The sequence below is a fragment of the Jaculus jaculus genome, chromosome 1, assembly GCF_020740685.1.
Source record: "Jaculus jaculus isolate mJacJac1 chromosome 1, mJacJac1.mat.Y.cur, whole genome shotgun sequence".
Lineage (NCBI taxonomy): Eukaryota > Metazoa > Chordata > Mammalia > Rodentia > Dipodidae > Jaculus > Jaculus jaculus.
Window position 1 is genome coordinate 332,050,426 of NC_059102.1, and position 22,837 is coordinate 332,073,262.

At 45.5% G+C, this 22,837-nt stretch overlaps 1 protein-coding gene across 3 annotated transcripts in view; it reads left to right on the forward strand.

The window, feature by feature from the left end:
* Hhat (hedgehog acyltransferase) overlaps window positions 1-22,837 on the forward strand; it is a 407,044-nt gene that overhangs the window by 301,767 nt on the left and 82,440 nt on the right. For all 3 annotated transcript variants that reach the window (XM_045141567.1, XM_045141566.1, XM_045141569.1), the window contains one exon: window positions 3,659-3,860. In XM_045141567.1, the coding sequence (XP_044997502.1) occupies window positions 3,659-3,860 (202 nt within the window). The remainder of the gene's footprint in view (window positions 1-3,658; window positions 3,861-22,837) is intronic.

Here is a 22,837-nt window from a genome sequence, read left to right on the forward strand (position 1 = left end):
AAACAGAAAAGGACAGGGAAGAAAGAGAAACAGGAGTAATTTAAGGTCAGGCTTCATCTCACCTTCTTGAGGGTCCTTCAATGCAGGTGCTCCCATTAAGATCCTCTTGAGGGTTCCTCCTTTTAGTCTTAATTTCCAGGATATAGGTTTCTATGGTACCAGTTTAGTTTTATGTCCCCCCACCCTTCCCCTTCCTCCAAGCCCTACCCTCCCTATTGTCCAAGCCTCAAGATGCCATTCAGGTCTGTCAGTGACTCGGGCTGATCCGGGTTAGGGGCCGCAGAGGAGTGAGACCATGCGATGATTGTCTTTCTGTGATTGTGAGAGTTCACTTAGAATGATCTGTTCCAAGTTTGATCATTTTTCTACAAATTTCATTGTGTCATTTTTTCTTACTGCTGAGAAGAATTCCATTGTGTAGATATACCACATATTGTTTACCCATAGATGATTGCTTTTGAATTGAAGTTTTTATTAATCACAGAATAAGAATACATTTAGACCTTGTAAAAGAAAAGTTCCCCATTTCCTCCCTTCTTGCCAAATAGTCCCTCCCTTGAGGAAGTGAGGAGTGAAGAGGAGCTCTATTCTCAAGTCTGGAAATGGAGCCCTCTGGGTTTGAAACAGGCAGACTCGTGTCCCTGGAGAGCTCCAGGTATGTGTCTCTGGGACAGAACAGAAGGGGTCCCTGGACTTTGGTGCTGTCATTCGGAAGGTAGCATAAGATCTATGGTTCCAGGAGGGCCCTGCAACAGAGCACATGACACGGGGTGGCTGCTGCCTCTTCACAGGCTTACAGACCTGTGCCTTTGCTGTGGGGCCCAGTACCATGCCTGATGGGTGGGGCCCATGGCAGGTTTTGCTTCTGCCCTGGGCTTCCTGAGGTTTACGTGCAGCTCATGTATGCGGTGCATACAAGAAGAATCTCCACAGTATGAGTTTGTTATTACTCTGTATAAAGCCAAGGATATCTTCTTGATGGGCCGGCGCTAAGGCATTTACCTCCCTCCATTCAGGAGGCTACAGCAGTTTGGTCCCATATCTTGTCCCAGTATTACCATGCAGTAACAAAGTAGCCTCTAGGGGGCAGCAGAGCTCTAAGTAAAACTTGTGCCCCCTGCAGGGCTGTTCTGGCTTGGGACCCGCCCCACACTCACTAACCTGGGGCCTTTGCAGCTAAGCCTCTCTCCTGTACCTGCTTGTCTTTCCTGTTCCCGCCCCACACTCTAACCCTTCCTAGTCTAAGCACCAGGTCATGAAGCTTCCCATCAGGGCTGTGATTTCACCATGAGGTGCTCTGCCCTTGTTTCTTACAAAGCCCCAAATGCCCTGGAGGTCTGCACAAATGCTGGAGGCACAGGCCGTGTCCCTTCATATAGAATGGCTCTTAAACACCACGTAGCTCATTTGAGAGTAAGGCGCTCTGGTTTTGTTCAAGAGCTGTGTGCCCCGCTTGTTTCTGAGCTCCTGCGTTCTCACATGCCTTCAGGGATGGTGATTTCTGATGAGGAGGAAAGAGGATACTTCCAGAAGGAGCCAGAGGGAGGATGTCAGCCTTAGGTTTGGTGACATCTGGGTAGATTTGTGTCCTTGTGCTTTTCCTGGCTAGCTGTGTATCACGAGCAAATTAACTTCTCAGCCTCAGTTTCCCACCCATAAAATGGGATGCGCTGGCTAAGATGATTATATTATTTATCACCTAACCTAGAATATGTTTGAGGGCAAAAGATATTAAAGAAAAGCACAGACGGGTAGTTAGGTCGTGCAGCCTGCCACAGTGAGGGAAAGACGGGTCTCCTGGAAACTGGCTCTGCTGTCTTCCTGGCACAGGTATGGCCCGGGATCAGGGTGGGTGGTCACTGAATGAAAAACCACTGTAGAAACATTGTGGTTTGGGGGAGACTCTGGTAAAACAGATGTATTGGGGTTCTTGCTTGATGGAGGCTGAACTGACCAGTAACAAGAACAGAAAGGAACAAGGAATTTTGTGTTTATATTAAGGCCTGTCTCTAACCTGATTCTTGCTACACCTGGGTAGGCAGGCTGCCAAGCCTGGGCACCAAGGTCAAGGGTCAGAGTGCTGAGAGGATCCTGACTAAAGCACACTCAAGGAGAAGAGGGTTTTAAAAACAATTACCCCCATTGTGAGACAGAAGCAGGGAGTGCTGTGTGCCTTACACAGTAGAGCGACTCCAGCCAACAACGGGTGTACACTTTAAACAGCTAGAAGGAGGGATTCTGGAAGCTTGCACTATCAGGACAAATAAAAGTTAGCGGCAGGGCTGAGGATGAGGCTGGGGGCGGGGTGTTTGCCGAGCATGGACAGATCCCACGTTGTGTCTCAGGCACCAGGACAATACGTTTGAAGGGCTGCACAGCTGCACCCAAGGCACACGCTGTCAAAATCTCATGCAGGGTCCCACTAATACATATGGCCTTCTTGTGTCAAATTGTTTTAAAGAAAATAATCACTTCACAGCTTTTTGCACCTTTAAAAAAAAAGTTATTTGAGGCAAGCCCAAAAGACTGCCTTTGTTTTTTATGCGAGTGTGAGAGAGTGAGAGTGAGAGAGATACAAAGAATTGGTACACTAGGTACTCCAGCCACTGTAATTGCTCTCCAGATGTGTGCGCCCCCTAGTGTGCATGTGTGACCTTGCACACTTGCGTCACTGTGCATCTGCCTTATGTGGAACCTGGAAAGTCAGATATGAGTCCTTACGCTTCTCAGGCAAGTGCCTTAGCCACTAAGCCATCTCTCTGTGACATATTGGGGTGTACCAGTCAGTCCGCCAACCCCGGAGAGCTTACTGGGGGGTGCCGGTCAGTCGTCCAGCCCTGGACAGTATACTGGAGGAGGGCTGAGGGCAGGGGGGCTGCGTTCTTCTGTGGACCCAGTGCACCTCTCCCTGCTTTCTGATTCACCCCGGGAGCCAGCCTGGACACCGTCTTAATTGTTTCCCTACCCTGCCCCCAAGTTTAAGGTCCTGATTTTAGTAGTCATGTTTAAATGATGGGTTGACGTTCACAGTGGTTGGAGCTGTGGAATCCGTACCTGGTTTGAAAGTTGGAGCAGAGGCCAGTCAGTTAAAAAAGAGACATAAAGGGTGGAGAAAGGAAGGGAGGAGGATACTTAATAGGTTGATATTGTATATATGTAATTACAATGATTGTAATAGGGAGGTAATATGATGGAGAATGGAATTTCAAATGGGAAAGTGTGGGGGTGGGGAGGGAGGGAATTACCATGGGATATATTTTATAATCATGGAAAATGTTAATAAAAGTTAAAAAAAAAAAAGAAAGTTGGTGTCCTCATGTGGCAAGAGGCGTCATTGCCATGCTGTGACAGCGTCTGCAGTTCCAAACTATTAATTCCCGGCCTCTCTTCCCGCCGCACGGTCAGTGTTCTTTTACCGCAGCAGGGAGAGCTCTGCCCCTTGTTTTCATTTCATCTAAAGCCCACAGTGAGGAGGTCTGGGTTTTGTCAACGTCTGGTGTGGTGGTGAGTTCGAGGAGTGGCCTGCAGCCTCCTGGGGCTTCTGGGAACTGCAAGCTGCAATGTTGGTGTGAGAGGGAGTCAGGGCTGTGAATAGAGGGGGTGGCAGGTATGTCCCTCCGTCCTTCAGCACTCTCCTCACCGTCTCTTCTCTTTTCAGATACGTGTACATCCCACTGGGCGGGTCCAAGCATGGCCTGCTGGGGACCCTGCTTTCCACTGCAATGACATTCGCGTTTGTGAGCTACTGGCACGGCAGCTATGAAGACCTCTGGTGCTGGGCAGGACTCAACTGGCTGGGAGTCACCGTTGAGAGTGCAGCTCGGAGGCTGCTGGAGACCCCCTGCATCCGCGACCCCTTGGTGAGGAGGATGGCCACTGTGTGGTAGGGGACAGCTGAGTTGGAGGTTCTGGGCTTGGGAGGGGAGCTGGTCACGGGACTCACCCCAGCGTGTGTGGTTCCCGCCACAGGCTCAAAGTCTCTGCCTAGAGGAAGCTTGGTTAGAAGGACTGGGAACCATTGTTTGCACAGATGGGTGGATGGGTGGAATTATGACTACAAAAGCCATTTATGTTGATTATATAAAATTACAAAATTCAGACAAGAAAATACCTTTGTAAAAGAAATCATGTTAACATTTGTTTTTCTAAATATTTTCTGTGTGTACACACATCCATGTTACTTAGAGAAAATGCTATTATTCCTAACATATGATGGTATTGCAGCCACCTTTCCAAACCACTGGATCTATTTCTATCTGTCTCTTTAGTTGCTGCATAGAATTCCAATTACATAGAAAATGTGGGAAGGAAAGCCCCTGCCGACTTTACTCACAGGCATGAATCCTGTGCTCACTAACATTTCTTTTTTCTATTTTCTTCATTTGTTTGAAGTATATATATGTCAACTTTAAAAAAATTATTTTTATTTGTTTGACAGAAAGACAGAGAGAGAGAGAAAGTGAGAGAGAGTTCACTGACATTTCTAATCAGGCTTCCTTCCACATTGAAGCTTGGGGACATTTGATTAGGTAGCCACGAAGCTCAGGTCCAATACTGGAGCACAGTAGCACTGACAAGAGGCAGGAAAAAAACCAATCAATCTAGAGGTGCTGACCAGGGGTATATGCAAAAATAGAGGGCCAGGGCTGGAGAGATGGCTTAGCGGTTAAGCGCTTGCCTGTGAAGCCTAAGGTCCCCGGTTCGAGGCTCGGTTCCCCAGGTCCCACATTAGCCAGATGCACAAGGGGGTGCACGCGTCTGGAGTTCGTTTGCAGAGGCTGGAAGCCCTGGTGCACCCATTCTCTCTCTCTCCTTCTATCTGTCTTTCTCTCTGTGTCTGTCGCTCTCAAATAAATAAAAATTAAGCTGGGCATGGTGGCGCACGCCTTTAATCCCAGCACTCGGGAGGCAGAGGTAGGAGGATCGCTGTGAGTTCGAGGCCACCCTGAGACTCCATAATGAATTCCAGGTCAGCCTGGGCTAGAGTGAGACCCTACCTCAAAAAACAACAAAAAAAAAAAACAAAAAAAAATTAAAATAAATAGAGGGCCAAATTATTATTAAAACTCTCTGTTATTGATTATATCGTGGCAAAAGTTTAAACTATCAGTTATATTGATGTGGATATCATAACCAGACAAAGCCTCATAAGTAAAATCAACCCAATTAATGGATTTCCTTATGGTGGAGGCTCTCCCTGCACTGTGCTTCCTAACTGCCATGTACACCAAGTCCATCAGTTCAACATTTTCTCAACACTGCAGGAGTGCCCTTGCCAATCCTGAGTTGTTCTAAAATTTCAGGCTTGGATACATATTGCTGATTCAAAAACAAAAGCAGTTAAGGATTAAGTCACATTCCAGCCCCTCCGGAAAGGACTGGGAAGCCCGATTAAGAACTTCCCCTTCTGCACATATATTAAGTGGTATCTTGTAACTGTGCTTGTAAAATATATTAGAATCCTACAGGAAATTGTTGTTTCTGAATATGCATTGGGATTTTACTAACCCTGGAAATGAAACCTAAAGAGAAATATGCTCACATCAGTTTCCACGGCAGGCAATAAAACACAAAATAAATTACCTGAAGAAAATGACTCCTGGTGAAAGTTCTGCCCCATTCCTGAAGTGACAGGCAATGCATATGAAGCAGAGTGTGTTGGAGTTTCTGTAAAGATAGTCACAAGACAAATGGACAGTGTCTCAATAAAAACAGCACATTTGAAGATATTTGATCTGCTCATGCATGGCTCAAGATAAATATTTTATTCAGTCATAGTTCCCAACAACCAGTAGACATGAAATGTCTGTGAAGTCTAGTAGAAAATACTATTTCCATGAAAGCTGGGACATTGTGACACAGGACAGTGACATAGTGGCCTCTCACAGATCTGAATCTTGTCTTCAGTCTTGACTATTTTCCCCAAAGCCTGGAAGCCTAGTGACCACCCACGAAATCAAGAGCACTCTTTCTGTGAGTTTTCTAGAAAGGTCTAGAATTAGCATTGGACATGATATAAGCATTATATCATCTGAGCAATAAGATGATGCTATTCATACATTTATTTCTTTTTGAAAAACATTTTTATTTATTTATTTGTAAGTAGAGAGAGAAAGAGAGAGAATGGGTGCGCCAGGGCCTCTTGTTACCATAAATGAATTCCAGATGCATGCGCTGCTTTGTGCATGTGGCTTTATGTGGGTCCTGGGAGGCAAACCTGGGCCGTCGGGCTTTGAAAGCCAGCGCCTTTAACTACTGAGCCGCTTCCACAGTCCTATTAATATGTTTTAGTAACTCACAATGGTTGTGAGAAACCCAGCTGTTTAGCTGGCTAAATCTGGTTAAAAACAAACCAAGGGGCTGGGGATATGGCTCAGCAGTTAAAAGCACTTGCTTATAAGTCTGCTGACCCAAGTTCAATTCCCCAGCACTCATGTGAAGCCAGTATTGCACATGTACAATACACAAAGTATTGTACATGTTATGATCCCGAGACCCCTATGTCAATGGGAGATGGAGCCAGGAGACTCTAGAAGCCCATGGGTCAGCTAGATTGGCATATCCAGGGGCTAAACAACAAGGGAGTCCCCGTCTCAAAGAAAGAGGACTGACATCCTCCATCCCCATACCCAGACATGTGCTCACCCACACCCACACCCCATAGCACACACACACATATACACACCCACACCCCCCACACACAGCACACATACACACACACACACAGCACACACACACACACACCCCCACAGCACACCCACACCCACACCCCCCACAGCATGCACACACACACACACACATACACACACAGCACACACACCCACACCCCCCATAGCTCACACACACACACACAGCACACATCCACACCCACACCCCCCCCACAGCACACACACAGCGCACACACCCACACACCCACAGCATCCTCCCACACGAATAAAGAATAAAAACAAGCCAGGCGTGGTGGCGCACACCTTTAATTCCAGCACTTGGGAGGCAGAGGTAGAAGGATTGCCGTGAGTTTGAGGCCAGCCTGAGATTACATAGTGAATTCCAGATCAGCCTGGGCTAGAATGAAACCCTACCTCGAAAAACCAAGATAAATAAATAAATAAATAAAGAAAGAAAGAAAGAAAGATAGATAGATTAAAAACAAGCCAAACCTGGAAATATGCTCACTGGGTGAAGCACTTAATTTAATATTTTATTTACTTGAGAGAGGGAGAGAAGGGGTGGGTGTGCCACAGCCTCCAGCCACTGTAAATGAACTCCAGACGCTTGTGTCACCTTGTACATCTGGCTCATGTGGATATTGGGGAATCAAACCTGGGTCCCTGGCCTTTGCAGGCAAGTGCTTTAGCCACTAAGCCATCTTTCCAGGCTCCAGGTGAAGCACCTTAGCTTGGTCTTTGCTATTGCCAGGCACCTGCCCCAGGACACTCATGTGTTTACCATGTCTGACCTTCTGGCCACAATTCAAGTACCCACGTACAAAGAACTTTTTATATACATTTTGGTGAAATAGTTCAAATATGATGTTAAATTTACATATTTATTGAGATCATACTTCATGAAACATTTTTAAAAAGTATTTTATTCATTTTTATTTTTTTATTTGAGAGCAACAGACAGAGAAAGAGGGAGGGGAGAGAGAGAGAGAGAGAGAGAGAGAGAGGAACAATGGGCGCGTTAGGGCCTCCAGCCATTGCAAATGAGCTCTAGATGTATGCACCCCTTTGTGCATCTGGCTAATGTGGATCTTGGGGAATCGAGCCTCAAACTGGGATCCTTAGGCTTCACAGGCAAGCGCTTAATCACTAAGCCATCTCTCCAGCCCTCATGAAACATTTTTAAAATCAGCTGTCTTGGTTTTCTCACTGCTGTGACACATAGCTGACAAACAACTCAAGGCAGGTTTCTTTGGCTCACAGTTTAAGGGTGAAGTCCATCATGGCCAGAAAGGAGTGTGAGGTCGCTGGTGCCATTGTGTGCACAGTCAGGAAACTCGGCATAGTCCTGGCATTCAGCTTACTTTCTCCTTTTTATGCAATCCAACAGCAGCCCAGCCCATGGGATGGAACCCAAATAATCCCTCCTCCAATGTCTAATCTAGGAACTCCCTTGCCGACTGGCCAGTCTTTTCTCCCAGGTGTTTGTAGACCCTGCACAGCTTACAACCAGAGTTAGTCTTCACAGTGTGCGTGGCTGCCGGTGACGTCCTGCTTGAATGCAGGTCCGATCCCATTCCCTGTCCATCCCGTGGTCTCAGCCTCGGGTCGGCTTGGATGCATTTTTTCACTCTTCTCTCCCTGACTCCTGTTAGTCTTCCTCATTAGCTCCGTTTCTTACAGTTCAAAAAACAGCCTGTTTTCCTTTGCAAATGAATGGCTGGCTGACATGCAAAATTCACATGCTTCTTAATAATTGCTTCCCCACTTTGCTTTCTCTTCCTCTTCCCTTTCCAGGAATCTCTCCTTCCACTCCACCACTCCTTGTCAAAATCCAAATAAATACCTAACATCTCCTTGGTACTTAATTTCACCTGACCTGAACTCTCCAACTCACGGTGTGAGCTCACTCCCTGTACCCATCTCATAGTGTTCCTAGTGTTATTTAGGGTTTTTCCATCCAGAGAAACACACACACACTCCCCCCCACTCTCTCTCCCTGTCTCCCTCTCCCTCTCCTCCTTCCTCTGTGTGTGTTGAGAAATTGAACTCATTTGGCCATGGAGGCTGATGAGTCCATGCAACTTCCATTCTGTACTTGAAGTCAGAAGAAATGTGTGTGCTACCAGAGTACGGGCAAGCAGAGGGAAAGAGTGTTTCCTTAGCCCCTTTATCTGTTTAGACCTTCTGGGGATTGGGTGAGCCCCACCATATGGGGAGGGCAGTGTCCTTGCCTCAGTCTGCAGAGTCCAATGTCAGCATCACCCAAACATCAAACATCCTCATAGACACACCTGTAAGCAAATGTATGGGCACCCTAAGGTCCAGTCCAGTTGACAAAGTTAACCATCTTTCTACCATGTTCCCATGGCAGCTATCCTTTGCCTTTTCTTTTCTTGCATGTGGATATGATATTGATATGCATGTAGGTGCACATGAGTTTGTGTGTGTGTGTGTGTGTGTGTGTGTGTGTGTGTGTGTGTGTGTGTATGCAGAGGCCAAAGGCCAACATTGGGTGGCTTCTCTATCCCTTTTCCTCCTTATTTTTATGGGACAGGTTCTCTCACAGAACCTAGAGTTTACTGATTTAGCTAGACAAGCTGGCCAGCAAGGCCCAGGGATCCTGCTGCCCCACCTCTCCAGGGCTGGGATTACAAGCACACAGCCCTGGCCTTCACCCCAGGCCCAGGCCGCTTTGACGAGGTCTGCTGATGCAGGCTTAGGCCCTCATGCTTGCACGGTGACCACTCCGCCCTGAGCCGACTCCCAGCCCCTGTCGGACCCTTTCACCGTGCTGGGCTTCCCTACCCGGTTTTAGGGTGATCGATGGACATCTGAATTACAAGGCTTGTCAGTCCTGTTTCTGCGTCATCACCATCTTCCACCTCAAGGCCTTACATGAGTCTGTCTTGGTTGACGGACAGCTGAGCCTTCCCCAGAAGATTAATCAGAGCAGCGTGCTACAGACGGGAATCCCTCTGAGCTCCTAGAAGAGGCTGTCCAATAGAATTTCCTGAGATGAGACTGTTGTGGGATTTTGAGAGAGAACCCGCCTCCCTTGGCCAGAAGGGCTGGAAAGGGGCTAAGGCACAGAGAAGAATTAAGGGGTGTTCACAAGGCAGTGAAGACAGGTAAAAGTAGACTCTGTAAAGGAAAATTTAGAAAAAGGTTCCTAAGAGAGTCGAGAGGGTCCCAAAAAAGAGAGGCTTTCCAGATCAGGGGCCTGGAGCTGGGAATCTAATGATGGAAAAGCTGTAAAATGTCAGGGCAGTCATGCTTTTGCTGACATCCAAAGAAGAGAAAGAAGGGGCAAGAAGGAAAAGTCATGCTTTTTGAGTTAGATGTCAGAATAGTGGGCAGACTTAGCAGTGAGCCCCGTGAGGCACTGCCTGCCGCGCGGGGCTTCTGGGCGTCGAGGCCCGCGCTCCCCCGAGGCCAAGCCGCGCCTCCCCCGCAGCATGGCGTCTGCCGGCGGGGGGTAGTCTCTCGACCCGGTGAGTGATCGGCAGGCCGAGGACTCTGCTTCTCTGCTGAGAGCGGGGGGCTCGCCCCTTTCTAATGTCACGGGAAAACAGGAGGAGGGCCCTTCCTTCAATGGTCTTTACCCAACACTAGAAATGACAGGAGTGTCTAATAAACCAGCCACGATGGGCGCTTCAGTGGTGGCTACTGCCAGCAAGACCCTGAATTTTGAGTTATTTCATTTAAATCCAAGTCACGCCCGTGTGGATGCTGGCTTCCCTCTTGAACAGTGATGTTCTAGAACATACCCCTTTCTACAAGACATCAACCTAGTGTTGTGGGTTTGACTGAGTTCATGTTTATTATAGACACTGTTTATCTATCATGTTATACCTTGTGGATCCAACTGGTGGCTGGACCTCTTCCCCAGGGTGCCTCACTGTGACCTCATGTGTGGGAAACCACACTCCTGTTCCCTGTGTTCAGCTCATCACCTCTTCTCCAGCCCTCAGATGTTCCCACAGACTCCAGCATCTGCTGAGTGGCTCAAGACCAAAGCCTTTACGTTTTCCTTCAAAGCCCCTCAGCCAGCTCCACTGCACACACTGAACCCTCCACCTCCTATATCAGTCTTGTTTGTTTTTATTGGGGTGGGGGGTTCAAGGTAGGGTCTCGCTCCAGCCCAGGCTGACCTGGAACTCACTCTGTAGTCTCAGGGTGGCCTCAACCTCACAGCGATCCTCCTCCCTCTGCCTCCTGAGCGCTGGGGTTAAAGGCGTGCGCCACCACGCCCAGCACGATCTTGTTTTTTCAGTCCTCACCCACGACACTTTCATTTCTGGCCTGGTTTCCGAACTGCTTGTAATTAGTATCTCCTACTGTACTTTTGTCCCCTTCAAGTCTACCAGTGCCCGGTGTTCTTCAGTAAAAACGTAACCATATTGTTCTTGTTAAAATCCAGTTTTTGGCTTCCTGTCTTCTTAAGACGAAATCCTCAGTGTTTAAGATGACCTTGAAGGCCCTCCTTGGTGTCCCTCCTGGCTGCCTCACACCCTGCTTGCCCTGTGGACTTCAGCTTGGGTGACATCCTGTTGTGGAACTTTTGCTGGCCCTCCCGAGTCAGGCAGGACTGGGAAATTCATTCGGCGTCACACACATGTTCTCTTCCATTGTAGCTAGCCCAGCTGCAAGGAGGTATTTCTGGATAACTTGTGCAAGCCTGATCTTTGTTACTGAACTGTGTATCTCATGAGGTCAGACATACTGTCTTTGACAGTTATCACCGTGTGCTGCCCAATGCCTCACTGAGTGAAAGAAGGATGTTTTCAGGCTGGGGAGATTATCTGTTAAGGCATTTGCTTGCAAAACCTGCCAATACAGGGTCAGTTTCCCAGTACCCACATAAAGCTGGTTTCACAGTGGTACATGCATCCGATTTTGTTGGCAGTGGTAAGAGGCCCTGGCATACCCATTATCTCTCTCTCCTTGAACACCTTTAATCCCAGCACTTGGGAGGCAGAGGTAGGAGGATCATCATGAGTTTGTGGCCACTGTGAGACTACATAGTGGATTCCAAGTCAGCCTGGGCTTGAGTGAGACCCTTTCTCAAAATACCAAAAAATAAAAAATAGTAATGTTTTCTGCCTTAAGGAGGGAGTACAAGAGAAAGGGTCTTATTCAGTGCATGGGTAATGTGGGTCGAGTACTGGAAAAGCTAAGGACGAGCTGAGGATGGCTATGCTGTGTGGGGACGTTACGTGTCCTCACAACGTAGACCCAATACATCTAGTGATAGCAAAATGCTGCCTTAAGGCTCAGAGATACATACCTCCATACATATGAGTACAGAGTAGGAAAAAAATCAGCTTTGGTGGCACCCTGCTGCTTCAGGAGAGGAGGAATTATTGGCTGTGACTCACTGGAGTACAGAGCCCTGGGAAGCCAGCACTTCCACAAAGCGCCTTGGCTGGGAGCAGGGACTCACTTTTTCTGTGCATGAACAGCCTCCAGGAGCTGGCATCTGTTTTTGGCATTAAAACTCTTTAATAAGTGGTGGCATTTGAACATTTGAGGCATCCGTAGAATGACACTGCTTCCTGCCATTCTCAGTTGGTCTCTCCTTTGAAGGAAGACTCCTGCAGGCTGCTTGTAACAGTTCATCCTATGTGAAGGAGAACGGACATCTCAGAGATCCACCCCACCCCCAACTGGGTTCCCCATTGCTCAACTTAAATATGTTCTCCTTTCTTTCTCCTTTCCTTGTCTCCTTTCTTCTCCCCAAGAGCGTCTGAAAGAGTGCATGTCTGTATCTCTCTGGAGTAGTAAAGTTTCCTTTTATAGACTTAATCAGGAAGCATGTCCTCGTGGAAACCACCAAGGGTCGGCCTAATGGCCCTAGAAGGGACTTGATACTTGGTGTGTCAGAAAAAACATCAAGAGCGCAGGCCCTGGCACTCCCCACTGGTGTCCTGGCCCTGGTGACCGGCGTGATCTTGAGCACGTAGGTAGAGACCTTTCAGGAGCTGGGGACAGCCAGTGGAAGGTTGATTACAAAATGATCAGTGTGATCCTAACCATGAGCAGTTAATTCTGCGGAATCCTAACTTACCTATGGACAAAATGCATGCATCAGCTGACATGATTAGCAAACCTTTTCACCAGGGGTCCTGGGCCATACCCCCAGCTCTCTCGCTGAGGGTTTATGAAACCAGCTTCTCTGAGAAGAGTTGTGCTGTTGACAGGCAGATGGCTATTCTTCCCCTTCCCCCATTCCAGCAAACAGACGTCCTACACTTAGTGGACGTAGGTCACTCCAGATCAGAACCTTTTGTGGACCGAGCTCAGTTAGGCATAATCAGCAGCCTTGCCCTTAGGAAAAGAAACTTTCATGTCCAGTGTGAGCTGCTCTGTGGCATTCTGGAGAACCCTAAGCCAAAGACGGCAGGATTCCTCTGCCTTCCTTACTGGTCTGCCAGTGTGCAATTAAGGGTCTGCTACTAGTCACCTCTCTCCATGAGTGGAGATCTCTTGCCTAGCTTCCTGTCAGGGCAGTTATCTCTGTGGTGCTGTGCAGTAAAGAGGCAATAAAGCCCCAGAGTGGAGTTTCTTAACAGCCAAGTTGCCCGAGTGAACCGTGAACAATGCACAATGAAATGTCATAAAATATTGGCTGACCAAGCCCTCCTAGGCATGGTCCAGGGAAGAAAGGTCCAGGCTAGAGGTAGAAATTTGGCAACATGTAGATGATGTTTTAGAAGCATGGTAATGTTTGAGAACTTTGAAAGACAATAGAAGAGGAGGTGAGAAAACTGGAAGAGACAATCCCAAGACGAGCCAAGATTAGGCAGCTGCTGGAACTCAACCCGGGACTGACCAAACAAGTTGGGTGGAGGAGGAGGGTCCAAGAAGAGGGGTGGGAATTTAGAGAACCTGCTCATGGGAATCAAGAGGCTATTTCAAGGAGGGGAGAGTTCAATGGTAGTGATCCCGTTCAGTAAATGAGGCTAAAGAATAGTGATGTAAGGGTTGGGGAGATGGCCTAGTTGGTACAGTGCTTGCCATGTGAGCATGAGGACCTGAGTTCAGATCCCCTATCACCCACGCAAATCCCACTGTGCTGGTGTGTGCCTGTGATCTCAGTGCTGAAGAGGCACTGGCTAGCTAGTGTGGTGGTCCAGCTGAGGAGGACACCTGACATAGACCTTGGGTTTTATGTGTAGAAGCACACATGTGCATGCACACATACAAACATGGATCCACCCATGCACATGAGAGGGAGTCAGGTGGCTTCGTGAGGCAGTTAGTGACTGGGCCCCTGAAAGTAAAAAGGCAGGAAGGTCTGCCCTCTCAGTCTACACTGGCTGGAGATCAAAGGATGATCTGACTTCTTACCTCTTGCCTAGTTCCCTAGATCTGTTTTTACATACCTGAGCCCCTTTCTGGGAGGGAGGTCTTTTTCTAGAATCCTGGCATTGTGCTTGGTCAACCTCTCTTTTTATATTTCTTCCAGGCTCACCACACTGGCTCTCAGACCACGTGGGTGTATTCGTTTTCCTTCCCTTGGTTGTGTACTTCCCTTAACAAATATAATAATTTAATAATTATCCTTCTCAGTTTGATTTTCCCAATTCTTTGGTTAAATGCAAAGATGACCGTACGGTTTGGAATTCAAGTACCATCCTGCACCCCTAGTACCCTGTTTCGTACACACCGCACACACATATGCACACACCAATGGTGGTGTCTCCTTGACAGGGGCCAACAGAAAGGGAGGGAGTGGTGGGGCATCCTTGTCCCCAGGAGCTTGTGGCCTTGTAGGAGAGGCAAGATGAAGGTGGTTGAGGACCAGAGGAAGATGTTGTGTGCACCGTGATGAGGCATCTAGTTTTGAGTTCGTGAAGGCAGGGCTTTTATGTGCCAAGCTTTTGGGAATGGTCCCCAAAGACGTAAGACTTAAGCTGGACTCTGGGGAATGCTAAGTTGCATTGCTGAGTCAGTGGAGGAGAAGCCTGGTGCCCCAGGTCAGAGAAGGGGCACACACAACAGGAAGGTGGGTCCTTTATTGGTGTCCAGAGGCCCATGATGAATGGGAGCGCAGTGGTCAGAGAGACTAGATGATTACCTCATAAAGGTCCTTGAATGCCACACATGGAAATCTGGAAATGCAAAACACTTAAGCCAACAGGAGAAAATTGAGTTAGCATGTTAATCTCGCTCATTAAACCAGCCTGTTGTGCCAGCTGGGTAGGCTCACCTGAACCTGTTGGTCTGGAGAAAACAGGGCACATTGTTCTGAACAGTGTGTTCCTTGGTGGATTATGACTGATTGGCGCCCCTCCATTGTCTCCCACTCCCAGGGATCATTCACGATGCTGGAAGCGTGCAGCTCGCTGGCTATACATTTTCTTCTCAGTGGGAACTGAAAGCCCTAGTCTTCATAAGCACTCTGCTGCTAGGGGTAGAGCTGTGAAAACCAATGCACTTCTAGGTCAGATTTGTCAGAGGTTCTTTTGACCTACCATGGCTGACTCTGGCGTCTGATGGAGGGAGGGTTTTGGGATGGAGGCTCTCAGTCATTGTTGGAACCGTGAGAGAGCTGTGTTTCTGTAGCATCTCCGTCCTGTTCAGCTCAGGCTGCAGCAGGGCGGGTGTCCTGTTCTGGTCACTTGTCACGGTCCCGGCTGGGAAGTTGTAATCTTGGGAAAGAACTCAGAGCCCGAGGTGAGACCCATGGCCTGCATGGACGTGGCTGACACCAGCTCTCCTTGGTGGCTCCTAGAACAGGTTCTTTACCTCAGAGGCCGTGGCTTGTTGCTTTGATGGCCCAGATGAATGGTAGTTGCCCTAGTCACGTGCCAAGTAGCTTTCCACAAATGAGTTCGGGACAAAGAAAAACTCTCAGGATGCACACTGTTCTGTCTTTCCAAGCCTAGGTTTCTCACCCTCCAGAAAACCCAAACTATCCACTGTGAATGGCAGAGCCAAGCTGCCAGCATCCCTGTTGCTGAGATGAGGATACAGCCCGCTGCTTCTCTTTAAAATAGCACTTTCACAGTGTATCTTATGTGTATGTGTGTGTCTTTGTGCAGCAAGTGTATTTATATGTGTGCAGCATGTTTGCGTATACTCATTTTTTTAAAGCTCTGAGAAAGCAGAGATCTGCAGGACTTCTAAAATAAAATTCTTCTAAAGCATCTCACATTCCTCCCCAAGCCTAGAAATAAACTCTGCTTTAAAAAGCTGCAGAGCAGCTGCTGGCCTTGTTTGAGACAAGTGGGTTGGCTCAGCATGCCTGTGATTAGCAGTGCCCAGGGAAGGTCTCGCTTCAAGTTGATTCCTCTCATTTCCTCTGGTGTTGACCCAGCTATGCAGGATCTCCCAGGAAGTGCTGCAATGACTCTTGACTGTCCTCTAGGGTGACAGGCAAGCCCATAATATGCAAAGTATGGGGCCTTTATCAAGCTGGCCAGAATAGTGAAGGTGACAAAATTCTACCATAAGGAAATGTGCTCTTGATATACCAGGTGACCATGCAGAATGACAGATGTTGTGTGAACTTCTCTGTAATTACACACAAATAGTAGTGAGGCAACAGTTATGCACAGAGACGGAATTTGCGCTATGTATGAGCCTGACTTTGCTTACTCATGTTGCCCACCTCCTCCATAGGGACTGGACTGTGGTCTACTTAGAGGGTGTAGAGAGTTCAGATTTGCCCCTGGGAGCTTGCTTAGCTGTCCCTCATGCTTGATATGTGTTGGAAGTTGCAATTAGAGTTGCTTTTCTCAAGAACAAGCTACTGAGGTGGGGGTTGTTATAGCTACAACCTGGGCAGGTTCTGCCTCAGGATCTTTCATAGGTTATTATTGACCTTCAGGGTAGGGTTACTATTTCCAGTTTTATAGATGAGGAAACAAGACAAGGAAGATAAGCCATCTGTCTTAGCTCTGCAGAAGTCAGATGTAGCCATGAGATCTAGCACTCTGGATTTCAGTGCATAAGCTCCTTCCTCCTTGATAAAGCACACGCGGAAAGCTGCCTGCTCCAAGTGTCTCAGATGCTTGTGCACAACGGGCCCAAGATTAACAATGCTGTGTTCTTGGACAACTTGGGTTTCAATTGTGGTTTCACACAACCCATGGATGGAATAGCTGATGTGAAGAATTGGTCCAAGGGATGTTTACAAGGCCGTTCTACTATTTTCTCATATGCCATCGTGACCCCATGATCAAAGTAGCCTCTGTGGGTATAGATTAGGTTCAAAACAGAAGATGGAGGTGGATAGTTTTCTTGTGTGTGGGGTCTCATTTACTGTTGGGATAGATTGGAATGATCTGAAAAAGGGAGAGGGGCTTCAGGAGGGAGGACTCATGGATGATTTCCTGGATCCAAGGTTTTGTTGTACAGGGTGAGGAGGAAAAAGGGGGGAGAGGGAGAGAGGGGAGAAGGAAAGAGAGAGAGAAAGAAAGGGAGAGAGAGAAAAAGGAAAAGGAGGAGAGAAAGGAGGTGTGTACAATTACCTGAAGCAGGAAAGTCAAAAAGAGTGAGTAAAGGCCTGCAGGAGGATTTATGGACAGAGGACAGAAGTTGCCCTTTGAGGGCGGGGACTTGGGTGGAGTGCAGAGGTGGGGGCTGGGGTGGGTGGAGATGGCCTTCCCTCTGTTAGACCAGAGCATCCTCAGTTACCATGGCAAGAGATGGTCCCACAGTCCCAGGCCTAGAATGGCCAAGTGGGATGGGAAGGGGTGATGGGTAGAGAGCTCTGGGACTCTTAACAGTTAGTACACTGTCATTGCCCCTGTTTAACCCTGAATTGCAGCCACTATTATATATGCAACAGTTCAAGAGTCCTTTAGCAGTCATGTGTGAACTAATGAGAAAGCTCTGCACTGAGAATGTGTCTTCAGATGATTGCGAATGGACACAGACTTCTGGTGGGAGCTCACAAAAGCCAGTGGCTCTCATGTCACCAAGACCATAGAGAGCGAGATTAGGAACAAGGTAGGTTTCTTTTTTTGTAATTTATTTAAATTTTTTTTCTTTTCACAATTTTTGTTAACATTTTCTATGATTATAAAAAATATCCCATGGTAATACCCTCCCTCCCCCCACACTTTCCCCTTTGAAATTCCATTCTCCATCATATCCCCTCCCCATCTCAGCCATTGTACTTACATATATACAATACCAACCTATTAAGTACCTTCCTCCCTTCCTTTCTCTTCCCTTTATATCTCCTTTTTAACTTACTGGCCTCTGCTACTAAGTATTTTCCTTCTCACGCAGAAGCCCAATCATCTGTAGCTAGGATCCACATATGAGGGAGAACATGTGGCACTTGGCTTTCTGGGCCTGGGTTACCTCACTTAGTATAATCCTTTCCAGATCCATCCATTTTTCTACAAATTTCGTAACTTCATTTTTTTTTTACTGCTGAGTAGAACTCCATTGTATAAATGTGCCACATCTTCATTATCCACTCATTGGTTGAAGGACATCTAGACTGGTTCCATTTCCCAGCTATTATAAATTGAGCAGCAATAAACATGGTTGAGCATGTGCTTCTAAGGAAATGAGATGAGTCCTTTGGATATATGCCTAGGAGTGCTATAGCTGGGTCATATGGTAGATCAATCTTTAGCTGTTTTAGGAACCTCCACACTGATTTCCACAATGGCTGGACCAGATTACATTCCCACCAGCAGTGTAGAAGGGTTCCTTTTTTTCCACATCCCCGCCAACATTTATGATCATTTGTTTTCATGATGGTAGCCAATCTGACAGGAGTGAGATGGAATCTCAATGTAGTTTTAATCTGCATTTCCCTGATGACTAGTGATATAGAACACTTTTTTAGATGCCTATATGCCATTTGTATTTCTGCCTTTGAGAATGCTCTATTTAGCTCCATAGCCCATTTTTTTGATTGGCTTGTTTGATTCCTTATTATTAAACTTTTTGAGTTCTTTGTATATTCTAGATATTAATCTTCTATCAGCTATATAGCTGGCGAAGATTTTTTCCCATTCTGTTGCTTGGCTCTTTGCTTTTTTCACTGTGTCCTTTGCAGTGCAAAATCTTTGTAATTTCATGAGGTCCCAGTGATTAATCTGTAGTTTTATTGCCAGAGCAATAGGGATTGTATTCAGAAAGTCTTTGCCAAGACCAATATGTTGAAGGGTTTCCCCTACTTTTTCCTCTAGCAGTTTCAGAGTTTCAGGTCTGAAGCTAAGATCTTTAATCCATTTGGACTTAATTCTTGTGCATGGAGAGAGAGAAGAATCTATTTTCATCCTTCTGCAGATATATATCCAGTTTTCCCAACACCATTTGCTGAAGAGGCTGTCTTTTCTCCAATGAGTATTTTTGGCATTTTTTATTGAATATCAGGTGGCTATAGCTACCTGGACTTACATCTGGGTCCTCTATTTTGTTCCACTGATCTACATGTCTATTTTTGTGCCAGTACCACGCTGTTTTTGTTACTATGGCTCTGTTAGTATAGGATAAAATTAGGTATGGTGATACCACCAGCCTTATTTTTGTTGCTCAGTATTATTTTAGATATTTGAGGTTTTTTGTGATTCCAAATGAATTTGTGGATTTTTTTTCTATTTCCATGAAGAATGCCTTTGTAATTTTGATAGAGATTGCATTAAATGTGTAGATTGCTTTTGGTAATATTGCCATTTTCACAATATTGATTCTTCCCATCGAGGAACAAGGGATGTTTCTCCACTTTCTAGTGTATTCTGCAATTTCTTGCTTGAGTGTTTTAAAGTTCTCATTGTAGAGCTTCTTTACTTCCTTGGTTAGGTTTATTCCAAGGTACTTTATTTATTTATTTATTTACTTTAAATTTTTTAAAAATTTTTTATTTCTTTATTTATTTGAGAGCGACAGACACAGAGAGAAATATTTATTTATTTATTTTTGGATGCAATTGTGAATGGGAGTGATTCTCTGATTTCATCCTCTGTGTGTTTGTTGTTAGCATATATGACACTGATTTCTGTATATTTATTTCGTATCCTGCTACATGGCTGTAGGTTTTGATCAGCTCTAACAGTTTGCTCGTAGAGACTTTAGGGTCCTTTATGTATAGAATCATGTCATCTGCAAATAATGATAACTTGATCTCTTCCTTTCCAAATTGTATCCCTTTTATGTGTGTCCCTTTTATGTGTGTCTCTTGCCTAATTGCTATGGCTAGGACTTCCAAAACTGTATTAAATAAAAGTGGGGACAGTGGACACTCTTGTCTTGTTCCTGATTTTAGTGGAAAAACTTCCAGTTTTTCCCCATTTAGTAATATGTTGGCTGTAGGCTTGTCATAAATAGCTTTTATTATATTGAGATATGTTCCTTCTATTCCCAGTCTCTGTAAGACTTTTATCATGAAGGGATGTTGGATTTTGTCAAACGCTTTCTCTGCGTCTAATGAGATGATCATGTGATTTTTGTCCTTCAACCCATTTATAAAATGTATTACATTTATAGATTTGCATATATTGAACAATCCTTGCATCTCTGGGATAAAGCCTACTTGGTCAGGGTGAATGAACTTTTTGATATATTCTTGTATTCTGTTTGCCAATATTTTGTTGAGAATTTTTGCATCTATGTTCATGAGGGAGATTTGTCTGTAATTTTCTTTTTTTGTTCTATCTTTGCCTGGTTTTGGTATCAGGGTGATACTGGCTTCATAGAAAGAGTTTGGTAGAATTCCTTCTTTTTCTATTTCCTGGAAAAGCTTAAGAAGCAATGGTGTTAGCTCTTCCTTGAAGGTCTGATAAAATTCAGCAGTGAATCCATCTGGGCCTGGGCTTTTTTTAGTTGGGAGATTATTGATAACTGTTCGGATCTCCATGCTTGTTATAGGTCTATTTAAGTTATTAATCTCATCTTGATTTAATTTAGGTAGGTTGTACAAATCAAGGAAATCATCCATTTCTTTCAGAATTTCATACTTTGTGGAGTATATGCTTTTATAGTATGTCCCTATGATTTTTTAAATTTCTCTGGCATCTGTTGTGATGTTACCTTTTTCATCTCTGATTTCATTAATTTGTGTCTCCTCTTCTCTCTTTCTTTTGGTCAGATTTGCTAAGGGTTTATCAATCTTGTTTGTCCTTTCAAAGAACCAACTCTTTGTTTCATTAATTCTTTGGATTTTTTTTGTTGTTGTTGTTTCTATTTCATTAATTTCTGCCCTAATCTTTATTATTTCTTCCTGTCTACTGATTTTTGGTTTGCCTTGTTCTTCTTTTTCCAAGACTTTAAGGTGAAGCATTAGGCCATTTACTTGCAACCTTTCTAATTTCTTAATATAGGCACTTAAGGCTATAAATTTACCTCTTAGAACGGCCTTCATTGTGTCCCAGAGATTTTGGTATGTTGTTATCTCATTATCGTTTGACTCTATAAATTTCTTGATTTCCTTCTTGATTTCTTCATTTACCCATTCATCATTTAGTAGTATGTTGTTTAGTTTCCATGATTTTGTGTATGCTCTATAGCCTTTCTTGCTACTGATTTGTAGTTTAATTCCATTGTGGTCAGATAGAATGCAAGGAATTATTTCAATTTTCCTTGAATTTGTTAAGATTTGCTTTGTGTCCTAATATATAGTCTATTTTAGAGAATGTTCCATGTGCTGCTGAAAAGAATGTATATTTTGCAGCATTTGGATGAAATGTCCTGTATATACCTGTTAGGTCCATTCCTTCTATGACCTCATTTAATCTAGATGCCTCTGTGTTTTTTTTTCCCAGGATGACCTGTCAATTGATGAGAGTGGGGTGTTAAAGTCACCCACCACCACTGTGTTTGGTGTTATCTGTGACCTTAGTTTTCGCTTTTTAGTAAAAGTGTGTATTTTGCTGAATATTTTCGGTCTTTTTCCCACCAGGCTGCTTTGGCATGGTACCTACGCTGCCATCTTAACCTGGTAGTTTTCCTTTGTAGTAGGCTAGTTAGGGACATGGGCCCAAGAGACGTGCTCTCAGCCTGCCCTGGTGAGACCAAAGCTCCCTCTTGAAGCTGACCCTCAGGGGCAGCCCTCCATTTGACTTCTGGAATCTTCATTCCTTCTAGGAATTTTTCCACATGTTTTCCACCCTCCATTCTGAGGCCTTGCTCTTCTCCCTCACCCACCAACCAATTAAGGTCCTCCATACACAATTAAACGTAACCAGCAAAGCTCCTCTTAGCCTGGTGCCTAATTTAAACCTCTAGGGTATAAGAAAACTGAATCCAAGTCATCCCATGGTACCTGTTCATACTCCATCTGGCTTTCCTTCCACTTTCTGCCTTACCTTTACCTTCTTTTCTAATAAATATTTGTTCACCACCCTTCTGAGTCTGCATTTGTCCATTATTTGCAAGTGGCAAAACAAGAACTCAGAGCCATTGGCTTTAGAGGTCCTCTTGCCCTCAAAACTGGGAACAACAGAATCTTAGGGGCAAGCATGGCATGTACAGTCTCCTTGATTGAAATGGTGTCAGAAGAGGCTGGTGTATCATCCAGGCCGCATTCCTTCCTCCCATTTCCATTCCCTCTCCCTTGCTGCAGAAGCTGTCATTTCTCTTAGTGTTGTCTTTTCCTCCTTGTTTATCTCCATCTTCCTAAAGTCTAAACTTCTTCATTCTTCACATATGACTAATACGCATGATGGATTTGGAAATAAGGTTTTTAAAAATATATATTTAATTTATTTATTTTAGAGGGGGGGAGAGAGAGAGGGAGGGAGAGAGAATGGGCACACCAGGTCCTCCAGCCACTGCAAATGAACTCCAGATGCATGCAGCCCCTTGTGCATCTGGCTTACATGGGTCTTGAAGAATTGAACTGGCATCCTCTGGCTTTGCAGGTAAACACTATAGAACTATTGAAACAATGGACCCCACGAAATTTGAATTTCCCCAAGACTGGGAAAACATCAAAATCTGAGGCCCTGCTGCCAGCCAGAGAAGGAGCTTGTCTCTCAAGAAGAAATGTTGTTAGACCACCTTGCAAGAGAGACTGGAGCTCAGACAGTGATCATGGTAGGGCCACACATTGTCAGGGTTTGCTTAGGTATGTGCACCTCTCTATTAATCAGGGTTCTCTAGATGAGTAGAATTATATGAATTATATCAAAAAGGGAATTTGCCGGATTAGTTTACGGTAGTCCAATAGCAGTTGCAGGCCCGACAATCAAGGAACCTAG